This window comes from Acanthaster planci, linkage group LG06 (genome assembly GCF_054643075.1).
Source record: "Acanthaster planci isolate LZ-2023a linkage group LG06, COTS_SCS, whole genome shotgun sequence".
NCBI classification, from domain to species: domain Eukaryota; kingdom Metazoa; phylum Echinodermata; class Asteroidea; order Valvatida; family Acanthasteridae; genus Acanthaster; species Acanthaster planci.
Genome location: NC_141782.1, coordinates 21,385,981 through 21,403,338, shown reverse-complemented (window position 1 = coordinate 21,403,338; position 17,358 = coordinate 21,385,981). Strand labels below are relative to the sequence as shown.

The 17,358-nt window shown below is 40.2% G+C and overlaps 1 protein-coding gene across 5 annotated transcripts in view; it reads right to left on the bottom strand.

Annotated features, from left to right (window-relative positions):
• The window catches only part of ap1g1 (adaptor related protein complex 1 subunit gamma 1), a 32,491-nt gene that overhangs the window by 11,031 nt on the left and 4,102 nt on the right, over positions 1 to 17,358 (bottom strand). For 4 of the 5 annotated variants that reach the window (XM_087137638.1, XM_022250979.2, XM_087137640.1 and 1 more), the window contains 9 exons: positions 9,559 to 9,768; positions 8,533 to 8,657; positions 6,838 to 6,979; positions 6,037 to 6,133; positions 5,420 to 5,496; positions 2,767 to 2,862; positions 2,397 to 2,632; positions 560 to 673; positions 104 to 244 (listed from right to left, as the gene is read on the bottom strand). In XM_087137638.1, coding sequence (XP_086993764.1) covers positions 104 to 244; positions 560 to 673; positions 2,397 to 2,632; positions 2,767 to 2,862; positions 5,420 to 5,496; positions 6,037 to 6,133; positions 6,838 to 6,979; positions 8,533 to 8,657; positions 9,559 to 9,768 — 1,238 coding nt within the window. Of the gene's footprint in view, positions 1 to 103; positions 245 to 559; positions 674 to 2,396; positions 2,633 to 2,766; positions 2,863 to 5,419; positions 5,497 to 6,036; positions 6,134 to 6,837; positions 6,980 to 8,532; positions 8,658 to 9,558; positions 9,769 to 16,937; positions 17,021 to 17,358 lie in introns of all 5 variants that reach the window. The other variant, XM_087137641.1, reaches the window with a different exon arrangement.

Below are 17,358 nucleotides of genomic sequence, written 5' to 3'. Positions count from 1 at the left end.
AAGTTTCTTGTATTACCACTTCATGCCAGGCTTTGACAGGAAGAAGCGGAACCAATCAGGACGTTGGTGTCATCTGGTCTGTGTTTGAGAATTGCCTACTTACCTCTCGCAAGTGGAGATGAGGTTGGAGGACGTGTACGACTTGAACTCTGGGTCTGTCTTGTCCAGGAAGAAGATGAGCTCTTTGACCATGCTGCGGACGTTGTTGGAGTTGATGAGGGCAAAGCATAGTTCCACTGCACGCCTGTTGGAATGTGTGAATATTGTTACTAAAAGAAGGCACATCAACAGGGTGGCCAGTGTAACCACGGTCAGCCTCAGTCAAAGGTTTTCTGGCTAAGGCTGGCTATGACAAGAGTGTCTGTGGAAGCAACAAACTTCCGCTTCAAGGTTTGTAAACATTTTGGTGAATTCAAGACTGCAGAATAATCCCGGGTGGAATTTCCAGGAACTCCCAGTTGGCAGTAAAAAAAATTCGTAATTCATATATAAGAACAAGGTCTCAACTTTCGATGTTTACTTTCTGACAATTTGATTCAAGCTGAAAGGCTGAGCTTACTTTTTAATTGAAATGTCCGGATCTTTCAGACAGTCCACTATAGTACTTCTGTGTCGCTGTACTGCATTCATGTCACTCTGTACAACCCTTAGTAAAGTGTTAAGAGCCACGTATCTGCAAGAAAAACAGGAAGTATTACATTCACATCTAATCTTTTAAATGACGAGTAAAATACCATGAGTGCAAGTTATAGAACCAAGAACGATGGATTATTCTTGTCTGGAAATGGAATTAAAGAGATTCTTTACAGCACTCCAGCAATGGAATAAAATCACAGCAGACGGTAGCTGTGCAGCAAGCTAAGATACCGCAAATGTAGTTGATTATAATGTAATAAACTCCTGTAGCATGAGTTTTAATTCAGACGTACGTGTACTTCAGCAATTTTGCTCTGAGGATCTTCTCTCTTGACACTGGCTTCACAAAATATAAAAATGGATGGAACTGTGTCGGTGAATGACAAACGATTATCCCTTCCCCTCCCAAATCTTTCAAAATCCATCAGAAAGTTGAGGATCCTGAAGGACTGAGTAGGGTTGGGCTTGGCCACAGTTACTTTGTGAGCAGAATGATGCTTCTAGAAAAGTTAAAAAAGTTTGAAGATTTTGGTACTGGCTTCATACAATGTGGTGGATTTTGAAGAATTTAGGAAAAGTATTTTCAAGATGTATTTTTTTTTTTTTTTAGGAAAAGTACTTATTAAAAATGTCTTGGGGGTTTAAAGGTGGTGTACACCATTGGTAAAATCCCAAAAATGGGACTACCGTATAATCCTGAAATATCTTACTTGAAAGAAAGTACATAACAGTCTCAATTAGTCTATAAAGTATTCCACCCAGAATGCTGTAGTTTTCGAGAAAACGAAAAATGTTGTTCTCTTTGATTACGATGGTCGGCCGACCATCGTAATAGAGTTAATTTCACTTTGCACATCACATCCTTTAACAGGCACCAAATTTCTTATATATAGTATTTGCAAGTGTTGTGGGAGTCTCTATTAATTAACGGATAAACCTAAAAGCAGCTAAAAATATACTGACATTCTTTCACCAAAAACACTGTGATCTGAAATTATAGGAACCTGAGTGTTAGGCGTAAAGTAGAAAATAAATTGGATCCGTGTGAAGTTGAATTTTATTTAAGGAAAGGTTTTTTTAATGGAAAACTTTGTGACTTCAAAATCACCCCTAAATGATAATGGTATGATCCAATATGGTGGCTGTTTCCGAGCACGTTAATCCTCCCTTGTTTAAAGACATAATTCTTTTTACTTATAATTATTAATACTCAACTATGAATGGAATTTTAAACTTTCAGCGATGTGTGAACCGACATGAAAGTGCCGTTATAAACACAATCGAGTGCGCACGTGCATTATCATATAGGCCTACTCGTTTTGATGTCATGGACACAAGTCGACTGCTGTGTTCCTTGATGAAGTTTTTCCATGAATCCGCAATGCTACTCCAAGGTAAATTCACTGATTACTTCTAGCCGTTGAAAACTGCTCCCTTTTTAAGGGAATGAGAACCTGTCCTGCTTGTTTGCCACCCTGACCCCACGGACGATGTTTGCTTGTACTACGAACGCCCTATAATCCATACATTTTTCGCAAGATAAACTACAAGACCTTCAATTTAAGTATTGAAAATACCGCGCCGTTTTTCTTGATTTTTCACAAAGCTGTTGACTCAATCATGAAACAAGTGAGTGGAATGTAAGTTGCAGTGAATATCACACACCGTAATCAGCCAATCTTGTGAAATTAGAAAAAACACCAATGGTGTACACCACTTTTACGGGAAGAGATCTAGGAGAATTTTGTGTTTAAATTTACCTGATATTCTTGTCATTGTTCAGTAAGAACCTGCCCAGAATGTTGATAGCAAGCACCCGCAGCCCACTCTCAGACTTGATGTCCATGATGCACAAGACAGTCTCGTACAGGATGGCGTTGCCTACGTTCTTACTGGTCTCCGTGTTGGTGGCCACCTGAGCCAAGATATCGTTCATGGCCTCACTGCAGTCCATGTCCGACTTGCCCAAGATCCTCAGCAACCGCAAGATCTTGACCTGGGGTTGGGAGACGTAATCACAATGCACTCAGAGTTGACAAGCACTGCCGTCATGATTGGTCATGGGTGTCAAATCATTCAGTGATCGAGCCTCACCGCTTTGCAAATGTTACAATCCAACAAATCTCTCACCTGAAGGAAAGGATCACTGACGCCAGACACATCGTGCTCTGGTGAATAGCCTGACATGATGAGGGTCTTAAGTATTCTAACAAGGTTTGGCACAATCTGATGGAACAGGAAGAAAAGATTGCCAGTCAATTTATTGCGGTTTTACTGAGCTTAATTCCTGAAATAAGAACCTGTCTCACAGGATGTGACAAACACCATGGAAAGAAAAAGTATTATGTTCAAAGCCAAAGTCGCATTCAATGAAATTATTTCCTTTTCTGGTTGCAAGAACAGCGATACAAATAACATACAGGAACAAAGGTGGAGTATAATCTGACAAGCATTCCAGGAGTAGGCAAGGTGCTGTGTTGTGTACTAATTGAAGCTAAGAAAACTCATTCTTAAAAATGAGGGTGTAGGGTGCACGGGAAGACAAAACCTTCACCAAAATTTCTCAAATCCACGATCAATTTCTCCCAATCTCAATTTATAACCATGCTTGCAATGCACTCTTGTGATTAAACTTTTTAACTACAAGTTTGTCTTGTAGTAGCCTGGCACAATGGCAGCTGCAAATTTTCGACATAATGTGAACAAATGCACAATGTCTTTGCATGAGATGAGTGCACACTGGCATCGGGGTGCGGCAGAAATGCTGTCTCCTGCTTTCAACAGCGTATCACACATCCCTAGCTGTGAGTGTAGTTAAATGTACTATTAGTTAACACAGAGCCCACTGGTAGTGCCATGATGACTTCATATACTGATGTCAAAATTTCCCACAAGCATCCATGCATTCAGTCGTGCTTAGCTGATTAACCCCCTGTAGTCAAACCAAATATTGTGTAGCATCAGAACTCTACGCGATATTTCTCCATAAAAATCATTAGAAGAGTGAAAGTAATTGGTGACACACTCAAGATTCCTGGATTTCTTTCCAACATACACTTTCAACAACAAAATGCAAGAAACTTGATAGAACACCTGATTTTCAAAAAAATGACAAAGTTTGGTACAATGATCGGAGAGTGCTTTTATGTGACAAGATGATGTCAAAATCACAGCTGTAAATAAAAATCAACTAGGCATACTTGTGCATGTTGGCCGTGTGCAGAAGTCATGGAAGCAAATGAGGCATTATTCTTTCAGAACATATAAATTTGAACCTCCACCACTGACAGACTTGACACAATCCATAACATTCCATAAACCAAGACCACAACCATGTTGCAACAGAAGTCTCCAGAACTCATCAAAAAGCCACTGGGTGCGCAATGTGGTTCTATATGTATTCACAAACTAACGAGGGCACCAGTACCTCAGCAAAACATGGTGAGGGCAATGACAAAGACCCCTCCCACACCAGCAGCAGAGTCCCCTCCCACAACAGCAGCAGAGTCCCCTCCCACAACAGCAGCAGAGTCCCCTCCCACAACAGCAGCAGAGTCCCCTCCCACAACAGCAGCAGAGTCCCCTCCCACAACAGCAGCAGAGTCCCCTCCCACAACAGCAGCAGAGTCCCCTCCCACAACAGCAGCAGAGTCCCCTCCCACAACAGCAGCAGAGTCCCCTCCCACAACAGCAGCAGAGTCCCCTCCCACAACAGCAGCAGAGTCAAACCTCTCATTATGCCATGTACAGAAACGGCTTCACGTGTTTGGTTTTCATGTGTGCTTTTGACTATTACTGAATGCATGAAACATGAACCTTGCAGTGGAAGATGGCAGTAAATGCTCTAGCCTTACATTACTGTTTTACACTGCAAGAAGGCCACAGCTGCATTGCAAGTAGAATTTTTCAAAGAACCAAGCGTTGAGACCAGGTTGCTTCTTAGGAAGCAGGTTAGCGGAGCAGCAGTTGTGGTTGTCTCCCAGGTATAACCTTGGTTCAAATCCCAGCTAGGTCAACATGCCACTTGGATTTTAATGTCAGTCCCTCACTGATTCTGTTGCTCTTTGCCCGAAAATTTACCAGGGTTTTATTCCACACCTTTTCAAACCAAAGCTTTCAATTTATCTGCACATTCATTCAAGTAATAATGCCTTCAGAATACTTCCGAGGAACTCTTCATTTTTGGGGCCAGAGAGACAGAATTTTTATCCCCGAGTTTGGCTGACGAGACAGTGCACAACCAACTACGATGGAGACAAACTGAGGTACTACTGGCAAACATGGAAACTTAAAAGAAAGGAAACATGGACAGGCATGAAAATGAAAACAGACAAATCTTGCCGACGGTACGAACGTAACACATACCTCCTTAACCTTGTGTGTCAGAAATAGGAGTGACATATTATCAATATTGAGGGGGGAAAAGATTGGGGAAAAAAAAAATTTCAAATTAATAATTGGTTTTCAAATTGGAAAGGAACATGAACAGCACAAGACGCTGCTGTCATACAATGACTCGCAGGTAATTTTGTGAGCACAGTGCAGAAAATACCTACCTCTGAAACCAAAATTTGGAAAGGGGCTTCCAGTTTTATTCTTAAGAAGCCATAAAATCAAGTTTGTGGTTTAATGAGGAGATTTCCTTATGTATTAGTCAGACAGCTGGGTAGGACAACTCGACTATTACTCTGACAGAGGGATTTGAACCCGCAATGATTAGCACTGTGGCTTATGGTGCCTGACCAGAAAGAAAAGCTTGATATCAGAAGAGGATCAGGCCCACCTTGCGAAAGTGCAGGAGAGTATCTGGGCTCCGGGAACACATTTCTGTGATGAGAACCACTGCCGTTAGTTGAACACCTGAGGAAAGAAGTGGAAATGGAGGCTTGAGTTTTACTGCTGTGAATTTCGCCACCTGCTCCGGATTTACAAACAGACTCAAGGAAATGGTTTTTCTTGGCTTTTTGCAAATGGGTTTCGGCTCACACTGCACACACGTTGATCATGTCACCTACATCGTAATACCAGCTCTGAATCTATCACTTCCCGTTAACAAAACCGAATATTACACATGCAAACAAACTATGGCAAAATGAAACCCCATAATTATTTTTGACTGAGGTGAGCTGACATGCAACTATCAACAGAGGAGCTACCTGAAACGAATACAATCTTCCTTTGAAAGTATCTTTGGAGCAATATTTAGGAATTTGTGCGAAGACTGAAGGTAAAAACGTGCACATTGTAATTAAACTTTCCCTGGGACCATGTAAACAGCCACTCAAGTCTCCTTCCTCAATGGAACTACTTGGTGGGTTTAGAAGGATCTTGAAGGGTTCAGGATTAAAGACTGGGTCTTGCTATGTTTATGGTTTTAAGAGCTATATTCCAAACACTCACCGTGATTCTTGTCATTAAGAAGTGAGCGTACAGCAGGTATAAACATCTCCATGAGGTCAGGGACCTTTCGGATGATTCTTACAGCACACAAAGCAGCCTATTTTGGGAAGGGGACATAGAAACCAAAAACCAACTTATAGACAACTCAACTTTCTGCTGGGTTTTTGTCTGTTTTTAATGGGAAAACAAAGTCTGATGAATACTCTGTGGCACAGGCTAAACAAGGTTCGTAAAGTAAAAGGAGTCCTGCCCAGACCATCTCCAAAACAAAATAATGAATTTGGGTAATCAAAGCCAACTGCCTTTGCTGGTTCAGTAAACCCATCTAACTTGGAACCACAACAGTTGACTATGTCAGTAGGACTCTTCCAATGCTGAGTACAGGTAAGCTAAGCCAAGATGAGTGAAAGGCTGGGTCTTCAAACTGGAAAGCTTTTAACATTCCACCAGGAAAACAACCTGTTCTCAGTAAGCTTCTTCAATCTTTTAAGCTTCAGGCTTCAGTCTCACCAGTTTTGTACCCACCAACCTATATTTTAATAATTTTAACACAGCTCAAATTTTTCTGCTATAGAGACATCTATTTATGTGTGTAAATCTGATTGTGGAGTTTCAGATGAAGTCTACCAAAGCGAGATGAATCCAAGAAAAGAAAATCTCATGAGAAAAATATACTCTATTCCATTAGGAACAGGCTGGTAACTGAGTCACAAAGTCTACAGCTCATTTAAAAATGAAGGGAAAAGAGAGACCGAGAGTTTTGTGACATTTCCTAACTGGTACGAAAGCCTAAGAACTCACCTTCTTCTTGATGTAGGCATTGGAGGATTTGACAAGTTTTTCCACCTCGCCGGCTAGATCTCTGCTCATCTCTGGTGAGCAGATACTGCCAAAACAACTTAGTGATAAGCCTACTATGTACTGGGTGTTGTGATCCATGTCACTGCAAGGAAGTTAGGGTGGGGGAGAATGTCAAATGAATTAGATTTCCATGAGAACAGGTTGATCAATTTTCAACGGGTGTGAGGGTCAAGAATGGACAGAGCACCAATGCTACCATCTGGATGTAGCTCCAACAACCTGTGTTCTGAAAAGTTTCTTAATGAAACATTTGTAGTAACAATTAGCATGATGTAATATACTGATAGATTAACAAACGGACATGCCCCCCAAATGACAGTGAATGTTGGCAACATATGCGCAGGGTAATTCCAGAAATTAAGGGTCCATTTTGTTTGTGTCCCTGTCACATCTGACATATGATTTTGTAAGTTCAGAACACATTCTCCAATTTCCAAGAGTGATGAATTAATGAAAATTACCTGCCAAACAAATAGTAATAGTTGGAACTCAATGCGGGTGATATTTCCATGTCAAATAACAAAGGTCAGATGTAACAGGGACACGAAAATGTCACACTTTTGGACCCCTAATTTCTGGAATTACCCAGCAAGTGAAGTCACAACTGGCACTCAATCACAGGCCTGATTTGCCATGAAGAGGAATTTTTAAAAGGACTCATTTTTTTACTGCAACATGTCAAATATTAAATGTTTTAGCTCTTCCCAAAAATAAATAAGTCATTTGAATTGGAATTCCAATAAAGAAGCGAGGTGAAACAGTGATATGAATCAATCCATGTGTGCATCCCAAAAGACTCAGACCAAGGCAAAGGCTTGAAAGGCCCTTGATTTGATTACATAGCAATAATCACATTACCCGGCTTACTAGGGCGCTGTTTAACAGGCCAGATTAGCACCTTTCCTGTAGTGTGTGCAAGCAGGTATGAGGGCAAGAGTGTTGTTCTGGCCCAATCCCAGGGGAGACCTTGGGTGAATGGATATTGTCACAGGATGGGAAGGGGAAGGATGAGTGAGACTATTCTCAGATCGGTACCAAAATCAGTTCACTCGGCATCTTAGGTCTCATCAAGCCAGGAAGGGGACACTGCACCCGACCTCTTCCCTCTAATTTCACCGTTAACCCCTGATTAAAACCATCTCTGGTAGAACAAAATCGGGACCTCAATAACATGCTCTTTGAGTCTTGATTGAATCAGGCTGCCTAAACACCATGAATAATGTGCAGAGATCAGGGACGGGTGGTGGAGAAGTCAAATGGTAAGGTTTCATAAATTTAACCCCAAACAAAACCCTTCAAACCCATTTACAAGATCTTGAAGATAAATCATAGAATTTTAGAGGCTTACTACATGTAACATATATCCAGAGAGCAATTTTCTTGGTAGGAAGCAGGCTGAAATCCCACTTTAAATCTTTTCAATTACACTTTTGCCCTATAAAAACCAGACAGGCGCCTTTCCTGGGAACTTGTAATATTCTTAGTTTAAATCTTTTACACCAGCATTAGGGAGGACAACTGTACTGGTTTGGTTTTGATTTCTTTATTATAAATACAATGAGACATAAAATGTGTAGATCACCGACCTAAGGTTAGGTTAAATACGTGAACAAATAAGCAATAGTTTGAACTCACTTTTTCATGGAGTTGGTCATAAGTAAATGAACATCGTGCCGCTCATCCAATAAGAGGGTAGCTCCCAGGTAGCCAATGCGCTTATCCGTAAAACGGGGGGACGCTATGAGTTTCAAACATTCAAGCTGATAAAAAAAAGATGTCATAATCTTTACCAAGGTTTGATTCCTACCAAGGCTATCAATTTACCCTCTAATATAAACAACATTTCCACCCTTTTTGTTCAGCATTTCTGACAAGACTAACAGCCCTGAAATAGCATAGTTCCTTTTGAAAAGTCCTAGGCTGCTTCATCACTAATTCATGAAGGCCCAATCTGCAGAAATACTTTTCATTTGATCTGATGTCTCTTGGGAGACCATCTATGTTTTCTAACATGTAACACTCCGCTGTTAAGCAGACAAGTCCCAAATGAGCTAACCTTACATACCAAATGTGGACTTGTGAACAAAAGATATCCTCACGATGCAGGAATGGAAGACGTTCTGTGGACTTACACGTGTCCACAGGACATTTCCCCTTCCCTGAAAAAGAACTTTAGAGGCATTTTGGGGTTGGGGTCATCTGTCGTAAAAGGAAGAGGAATAGTCATGGAAACCTTGTACAAAAAGCCGGCTGAAAATCGTGTTCCCAGTTCAAGAAAAACGAGTATTTTCACTGAGTTTTCTTAACTGCACAAAAAGAAAGGAATGTCCACAGTAGGTATGTAAGGTAAGAAGTATGGGTGTACACACATGTGTATACATCCATGTATAACGACCTGCGCTGTACACGTTAGTATGCACAGACTTTATCCACATGCAAATACAAACTGATCATTCTTACATTAACTGCAACCAGCATCAGGAAATGAAAACCAAACTTGCTAGTATCTGTACTCATTTGCATTCAAACGTAATGACATGGGTAAAAACCAAGTACTGAGACAAATGTAGAGTGGATGAACCACTGACTCAAGCAGGTGTTGATATGCCTTCATTCCTCCCTGTTCACTTTGAGCATTGACCAAATCCCTTTTTAGCTGACCTGTCCAAAGTGGGCGGGGTAGCCCAGCATGTTGATGTAGAGCAGCTTGGCCACGTTGCGGCAGCGGTACGTGTTGTCCTCATCGCGGAAGGAGTTGCGAATAATGGCCAGCTCTTTCTGGATCACAGACCTCTCGTCGGCAGCCGTACGTGCTGCACGGATATTCCTTATCAGATCCTTGAGCCGTATAGGGGTAGGCATCTTAGACAGCTGTACGTGAATGGGAACAAGTACAGGACATGCAGCAAAAATAGAAACCAACCAATAAAAATGGTAAACAATAAAAGCACCTTCTTTCATATACTCAATGAGAAATGTTAACCACTGTACATGGCTGCTTACAACAGCTACTATTATACTGAGAATGACTGTGCAGTCAAGGAATGCTAACTTCATATATGCATGTAAAACCCCAGAGTCTAAGGCTTGCTGCTGTTTTTGATCAGGGGCTAAATGCGACAGAAAAACCAAACTCCATTAACAGGAGATAGTTGGTGATAAGAATGAAAAATCAATTAGTGTGTGAAAGACTGCGTGCCCACGGCACTGCACAAACACCTGTGTCTCAATGACGGAATAAAAAAAAAAATTCCTGCATCAGATCACTCTTAGTTGTTGTTATAAAATGCACTAAACTGTGAAAACCACAAAATCTGCAAGAAAGACTCTGCATCGTATGAAGAAAATATGGCACAAATGCAAAATGTTGAATTTCTTGAGTGAACCCCCCCAAAATATCCTGAAACAAAACAAAACTAAACAGCCTCAAAATAAATGAAAAAGAAAGTAATTGATTGAAATTAAATATTCTTGGTGCTGGAATTAGCAAATGAGATCTTGGGCACAAACTTAAAAGAGAATAAACAGCTTTGAACTAATCAGGCACATGAATGATTAAACACAGCTTGCTACAAATTAGCATGGATTTCTAAAAAAGTCACTATCAAGCACAACACTAATGACATGCTAAGGGCAAAGCAGGAAATCAAGCGGCAACACAAATAGCACAAGTACATGTACATGATGTATACTGAATTTACACCAGCTTCCAGTTTCGGGGGGGGGGGGTGTTTAAGGTGAGTATACACCATGCCCAAAAGCCATAACAGGCCAAATAAGGCAAGACCTTATCAACAGAGGTTATTTCAGGGCTTGAGGTGAATTAGGCTCCCATAAATTCCCTTCCATAAAATGTCAATTAAGAAGTGGCATTGCATGAAGTTTGGCCCTTGTCAATTTCAACTTATAACCCTGTTGGGATGTATTCAGGGTGTACTATTTGAGGTTGCAAGAATATTCACAGACGGCACCGATGATGTAGCGATATGCAGCAGACACATGTACATGTCCAAACCATTATCACATTCTCATCAAACCAGCTTTGAGCACAGAGCTACACCGTACATAAACCGGCAGCTCTGTGGGAAATGAATACATATATGCCCCACAACTCTGGCCCAATTTTTGTATTCCAAACAGACATGCAGATGGCTACAGATGGTCCACAAATGGCATGCATGAGCATGCCCATACTATTCAGGGCTCGACATAACCATTGTAGAGCTTGAGCAACAGAAATGAAATGGAATGCAAGTTATCCTCGACTCAAGCTTGCCTTTTGGGCAAGTTGGAAAAGTTCTGGTATAATTTGTTACATATTGTTAAATATTTCACAGTAATCTGTATGATTTGATTGAAAAAACAAATATTGACAAGTTAAACGAGCGTGTATTACTGTAGTTTTTTCTGTCTCTCTGTCCTCAGTGTCCCGGCCATATCAGCAGATTGGAATAAAATCTATGCCACGCTAATTTGCTGCAACAGTTCTAGTCAAACATTCCTTCCACTTGATTGGCAACAGTATTAGGATAGATATGTAGGAGTCATTTGACTGATTGGACAACTTTATCAAGAAAGCATCTTGGCATAGGAGTTTTAATGTATACATGGTACAGTGCAGATGGCAAATGTACATTGTTGCTTGTTTTTGCATGTCTTTTTTACGAAGTGTTGTTACAGTAGCTCAGGTTGTTTCAAATTCTAATTTGTGCAAGGTGCAAGTAACTTTCTTTTTGGAATTGCAAGCCCTGCTATTCATGTCTGTTAAAGTCAAGAATTTTCCGCTTTGCGGAAAATTCGCAAAAATCGCGGATTTGGGGGTAGAAAGCGGAAAACGCAATTCTCGGTAAACAAAATTCATAAATAAAATAAATATAAACCGAAATTAGGAATGACAACTCATTTTCACGGTTGAACTCACTTTGAAAGTAACATTTGGTAGCGTTCCCCCTCCTGTTTTTCATTTGCAATATCGCAGAATTCAGTATTGATTTCCTCCGGCTCTGCACCGCGGAGATCACACAGGTCCCCGTTCCTACATAGTGCCCAGACGTCTCACGGCTTATGAATAAATCAACAGGGACAGGGACCAGTCCAAGATCACAGTGACATGGTGCGAGTTGGCCCTAAATGTATCATTATGCCAAAGATACCTGTAGATGTACAGTAAATGTAGGCCTACAGTACATATGTACAGTCACATACAGTTTCTGTACACAAAATTTAGACAGCGGAAAAAAGCAGAATTTAACTTTCAGACAGCGGAAAATTCTTGACTTTAATGTATGTACACGTACATGCACTTTGAAGGATACACATATAATTACCTGTACAGCCTGCTCTGACGGGGTCTATGGTGTTTTGTACACAATTGTTTTGTTTATACCATGGTCATAGATTACACTGGAACAGTCTTATCTGTGTAATTCATGCATATTTTATAGCAAGATAAATTAAAAACCTGTGATGAATGAAACACTTAAACAGCAAATTAGATATTAAAATTACAAGGAAAATTAAAACTGACTGTGCTGTCCTTTGTTGAGTGTTTTATGTTTGTTTTTTAAAAGAGGGAAGAATCTAGAATTTATAAGAGACTAGTTTACAGAGAGACCTGGGATTAATAAACCATTGGGGTTTTGATTGATGGTTGAATTTCAAGACATTCACATGAAATTCTGGAACAAAATATTGGCAAGATTGAAGAGCAGACCAGGAAGAAGCAATGACATGAGTGTTTATATGTTAACAATACTGGCGGTTGCAGCAGAAACAATGATTAGAGTATGTTACAGGTGTTCCACGAGCATAGCTGGGTGCACGAACAGAGGTCTTATAACCAGAGCTGCCAACCTCACTTGACCGAAAATTCTATTTTACCTCAAATATCCCATTTTCCGAAAAAAATCCTATTCTTCACCAATGCGTATTTGGAGCTTGATTCGTATGCGAACGATCGAGCGAGCGCACTGCATAGTCTGGGTCCCAGACTGATTTTGCTTATACATCCATAGTTTACGTATGGTGCACAGACGAACTGCACAAACGAAGCATATCACATGATAAATTCACAACCTATACAAATTCACTATCTATGATCACGGTATAACACTTAGGTACCCTTTAAAAAAGCCTTGCTCTCTCACAGACTGCTAGAAAATAGTTGGGAGTGAAAGTTGAAATCTATAAATTGACCTAAAGGGACAAGTAGACAGAGCTCATTTTCTCAAACACTGACACACATGTACATTATGGAAGCAAATCCTCATGTCAGCCTTGGGGTGGATTGGTTTAGCTACAGTTTATGTTCATTATTTTGTAGTAGGGGACAAAGAAACATACACGTATAGTAAATCATTCCCTATTCTGTTCTTTGACTGATTCCAATTTGAGGTCAACCTACAAACCTACAAAGCCAAGGTTGTTTATCTTATGATTTTTCTCAACTATTAAAAAAAAACCCTGATGCAGTGTGCTGGCTCACCCTACCCATGACCTCGGCACCAGATGGATTTTAAATACAAATAAACATTGGGTGTTGTATTCAACTTGGAGGTATAGTCTACAGTGGTGTTACACGTACATGTATGTGCCAGAATAGGAGTTTTTAACAGTAGAGAGTAAGCAAGAAATGCTTAGAACGAGATTTGTGGCTACTGGGAAAAGTACAGAGACGCTAACTTTTCAAAATGAAAAAGTGCAATCCTATTGCATGACTCCAAATTACCTATTTCACATGTACACTCCAAAAGAAACACATTCAAACCCTATGAGCTGAAGTTTATTGTAATAGTCATGATAGTTAAAGCCCCCCAAAATAGTTCTGCTTCCATTTCCTAACTGACCCTAACTTTTTGGCGCAACCATAAAATTTTTGTCAGCAAGTTAGAAAAACAAATTAAAAAAAAAAAAAAAGGCAATCTTACAAAACACCTCTCAACAACTTCACGTAGACTTCCATATTCATCTCAAGTTCCCATTGCGTTTTGCTACTGCAGTGGTGAAAACATGTGTGCAATGCTCAATGGAATGAAGCAATGCTACACTGGTTCCCGCTGTGCCATTGCCAAAGAAGGCATGGTGGAAGTGCAGCAACCAGTCTATGCAAAGCATGGCAAAATTACGGACCTGGCAACTGTACCATCATAAATGCAACACTGCACACACACGCAGGGTCACGTGAAAAAAAAACATCGATAATACAAGACGATTTCTGCAAGTTAATTCACAGAACTTGATCTCTTGTCTATGTTCATGTCGGTATTTTCTGTGCTCATGAATGCGAGGTTGTATTGCTTGTACCTGAAACGAGTGTGTGTCCACACAATTTCCTTCCGCAGCAGGAGGCTTATCGCCGGCTCCTAAAGATGCATCACGTACGTTTACCATCTGATATACGGACATCGTTGGCCAGTTTCCTCTCAAGATTACCTGACTGGCATTGTGCATAATGGTGTAAATTGTCCATAATTTTTAAGGATTGTCGGCTGTGTGTATTTTTACATTGATTAAGGCAAGTTTTTATCAATTTTATGTCCCCATTCAGTCAAATTGACCTCCAAATTTCCCCACTTACCAACCGTATTTTTGATAGGCATGTCATTGGGAGCAGAGCTTTTTTTCCCTGCCAAACTTAAATTACGTGTTTTTTTGTTTTTGTGTGCTTCTTGCTGTCCCTAAGATCCAGCATGGGCAATATCATATAACAATACATGTGCTGCAAAACACTTAGGCTCTTCTCCACGATAAGACCTTGCAATCAAGAACCATGTTTGTGGTGTATTCGTCCCTGAACTTCTGTTGAATTGTTGCCAAAGTGCGAAACAAAGTTCAGTTTACTCACTAAAAATCCCTGACTTAAATCCTTGAAAGTCTTCCTCGATCAACTTAGCACGACAGTGACATTCATGACGACTCAACATGGGCACGTCAACGATATCAATGTACATGTACAGGGTAAATGTAGAATGCATGAACGTACACAATCACGTTGCGAATGAAGTGCAACCGTGCCTATTCCTCCCAGCTTATCGTTGTGTTAATTGGTTCAACCTAGCTGGTTTCTGATGCTACTCACGCACCTTGTGCCCACAAACTGCGGAATGCCAGCGACACATTTCGGATGCGCGCATTACGAGGCTGGCTCCAGGCACATACATGTAGCTGTATACACAACTATACGTTTTGTACTTGGAAATTGTAAAAATCTTAGCCTGGATCGTACAGTCGTAAACGGACAAAACAAACTGCAAAAATTACAGCAAAATCGTACAAGTTGGCATTTATGAATGTATTGTCTCTTTGAAATCAAATTTCCTGGTGTACTGGGGAAAAATCCCGGCTTAAAGACACAAACTAATTAATGTGACTTTAACTATGAATATGAATGGTTTTTTGTGATCTATGACGTACATGTATGTTCCAAAATGCATTTCTAAGCATGCTGGGAGCAAAGTGACTCATGTTTTTCATTGTAAGGGCTACCCAGTATAAACATGATTAAAGAAAACTATTTTCCTACATTTGAAGCAGAAATCAGAATATCTACGGTATGATCAAAAGGAACCAAAAAAAAAAAAAGATGGGAAATTATACTTGCAAAACAAAAAGAAAAGCGCACATGTACAACTTCACTAATTCTATCATACACAGTCACAGGTCACATGCAGAGGGCAGACACTCCAGCTGGGATACATACATGTACACGTACTGTATGTGTACACAGTGTGGATGAAGTATATATAAATGTTGGTATTTCATGGGTGAGAATGAACCAGTTCGGTATTCCAACATCAAAGTGCATCTAAGGTTATATGGGAACAGCATGTATGCACGTGATGTCTGCCCCACCAGCGCAACCATATGTGACTCATACAAGTGCTTTGTTCCCAAATGACCTTGCCTTTTTGAAATACCAAACTAGATCCTTTGCAAAAATTTTTTAAACAGGACAAAAAACGTGCCACAGAGTATATTAAGGCTGGAGTTTTCAAGATTATGGATAATTCCAAGCAAAAATGTCCGAGGAGTTAGAGGTACACGTAAATGGTTAAATTTCGATCATAGGAGTTCATCTTTTAGAATCAAGGAAGCAAGCCAGGCAATACATATGTGAACTCTTGGTGTCAAATTAAATGAATGCTCAAAAAGAAAACAAACTGCAAAAAATGCAGCAAAGGGAATAATTCAACAGTATAACTTATTTATGCACAACCTACTGAAAAAAGCATGCCATTAAAGTCTGGCCCTGAAAAAAAAACCTTAAGGAAACATGAAAGTAACTTCGGACACTTGTAGATAATGCATGCATTTCTGTAGTGGTGGTGCTGAAGCTCCAGTATGCAGGTTTGATTGCATACAAGTATAAAGAACATCATTTGTCAAATGCAACATGACAATGAGGGGCGAGGCTCCAGACTAGCCTACCTGTAGTTCTTTGCCACGTATTTGGGAAAGAGGTTAAGGGTGTCCATTTGAAACTAGCCTGGCAATTTCTTTTAATCCATGTGCATTAAAATATGGAATAAAGTGTACCGTGTGTTTCCTTCATGTCCATGTTTTTGATCAGCAAAAATGGGGGAGGGAACACAACCATTACGCGAAAGGCACAACCCTATTTGCGTGTGATAAATCTGAGTCCTTAATCCCTTAGCTTAGATGTACAGTCTAGTATTTTTGAAAAATATCCACCCAACTAATGACACTAGATATCAATGAATTAAAGGCCAGTTCATACTTCAGGCGAATGCAAAAGTGAAGTGAATTTGACGTCGCGCCACCTTTGCAGCAAACTTTTGATGAGTTGAAATGTGTTCCACTTTTACAAATTCACAATATGAATATCTGACGTCACAAATTTGTATTTGCTTCCATTTTCGCGCGAAGTATGAACTAGCCTTTAAGCTAGTTACGGATAAAAGGAATATGATAACATAAAACATGCATGGGAAATGATGCATCCCAACTGGAGATGCCCTTTACTGGATACATGTATACATGTAAGTATTCTACGTACCTGTGGATATAAGTATTCTACTTACCTGTTGTATTTAGTTAACCTGATCACGAGAATGTAAGTCAAACTTACAGTTCTACTGATTTCTATTAATAGTAACTTCTAATGCTAAGGGTCAGGAAAGCAGGCAGGATGGCAGGGCAGCATTCGGACAAAACAAAAGAACAAAGGGAAGATCAAAATACAAACATAGGAGGCAATCCACTCCAAGAAACTGGACGGTAAACAATCAAAGGAACAACCAGTGCCCTACATGTACTTCTAGAGAGTGAATTATGGTCCGACGTAAAGTCTAACTGGTCGCAGTGCAGGAGGCTACTGTTTGTAATGGATCAGGACTGTGGCCTAAAGAGTTGAGCCATCACACCTGAATAGCTTTTACACATGAACCAGTATCACACTCAAATGGCTATAGCAGTTTACCTACTATAGTGATTTGTGTGAGA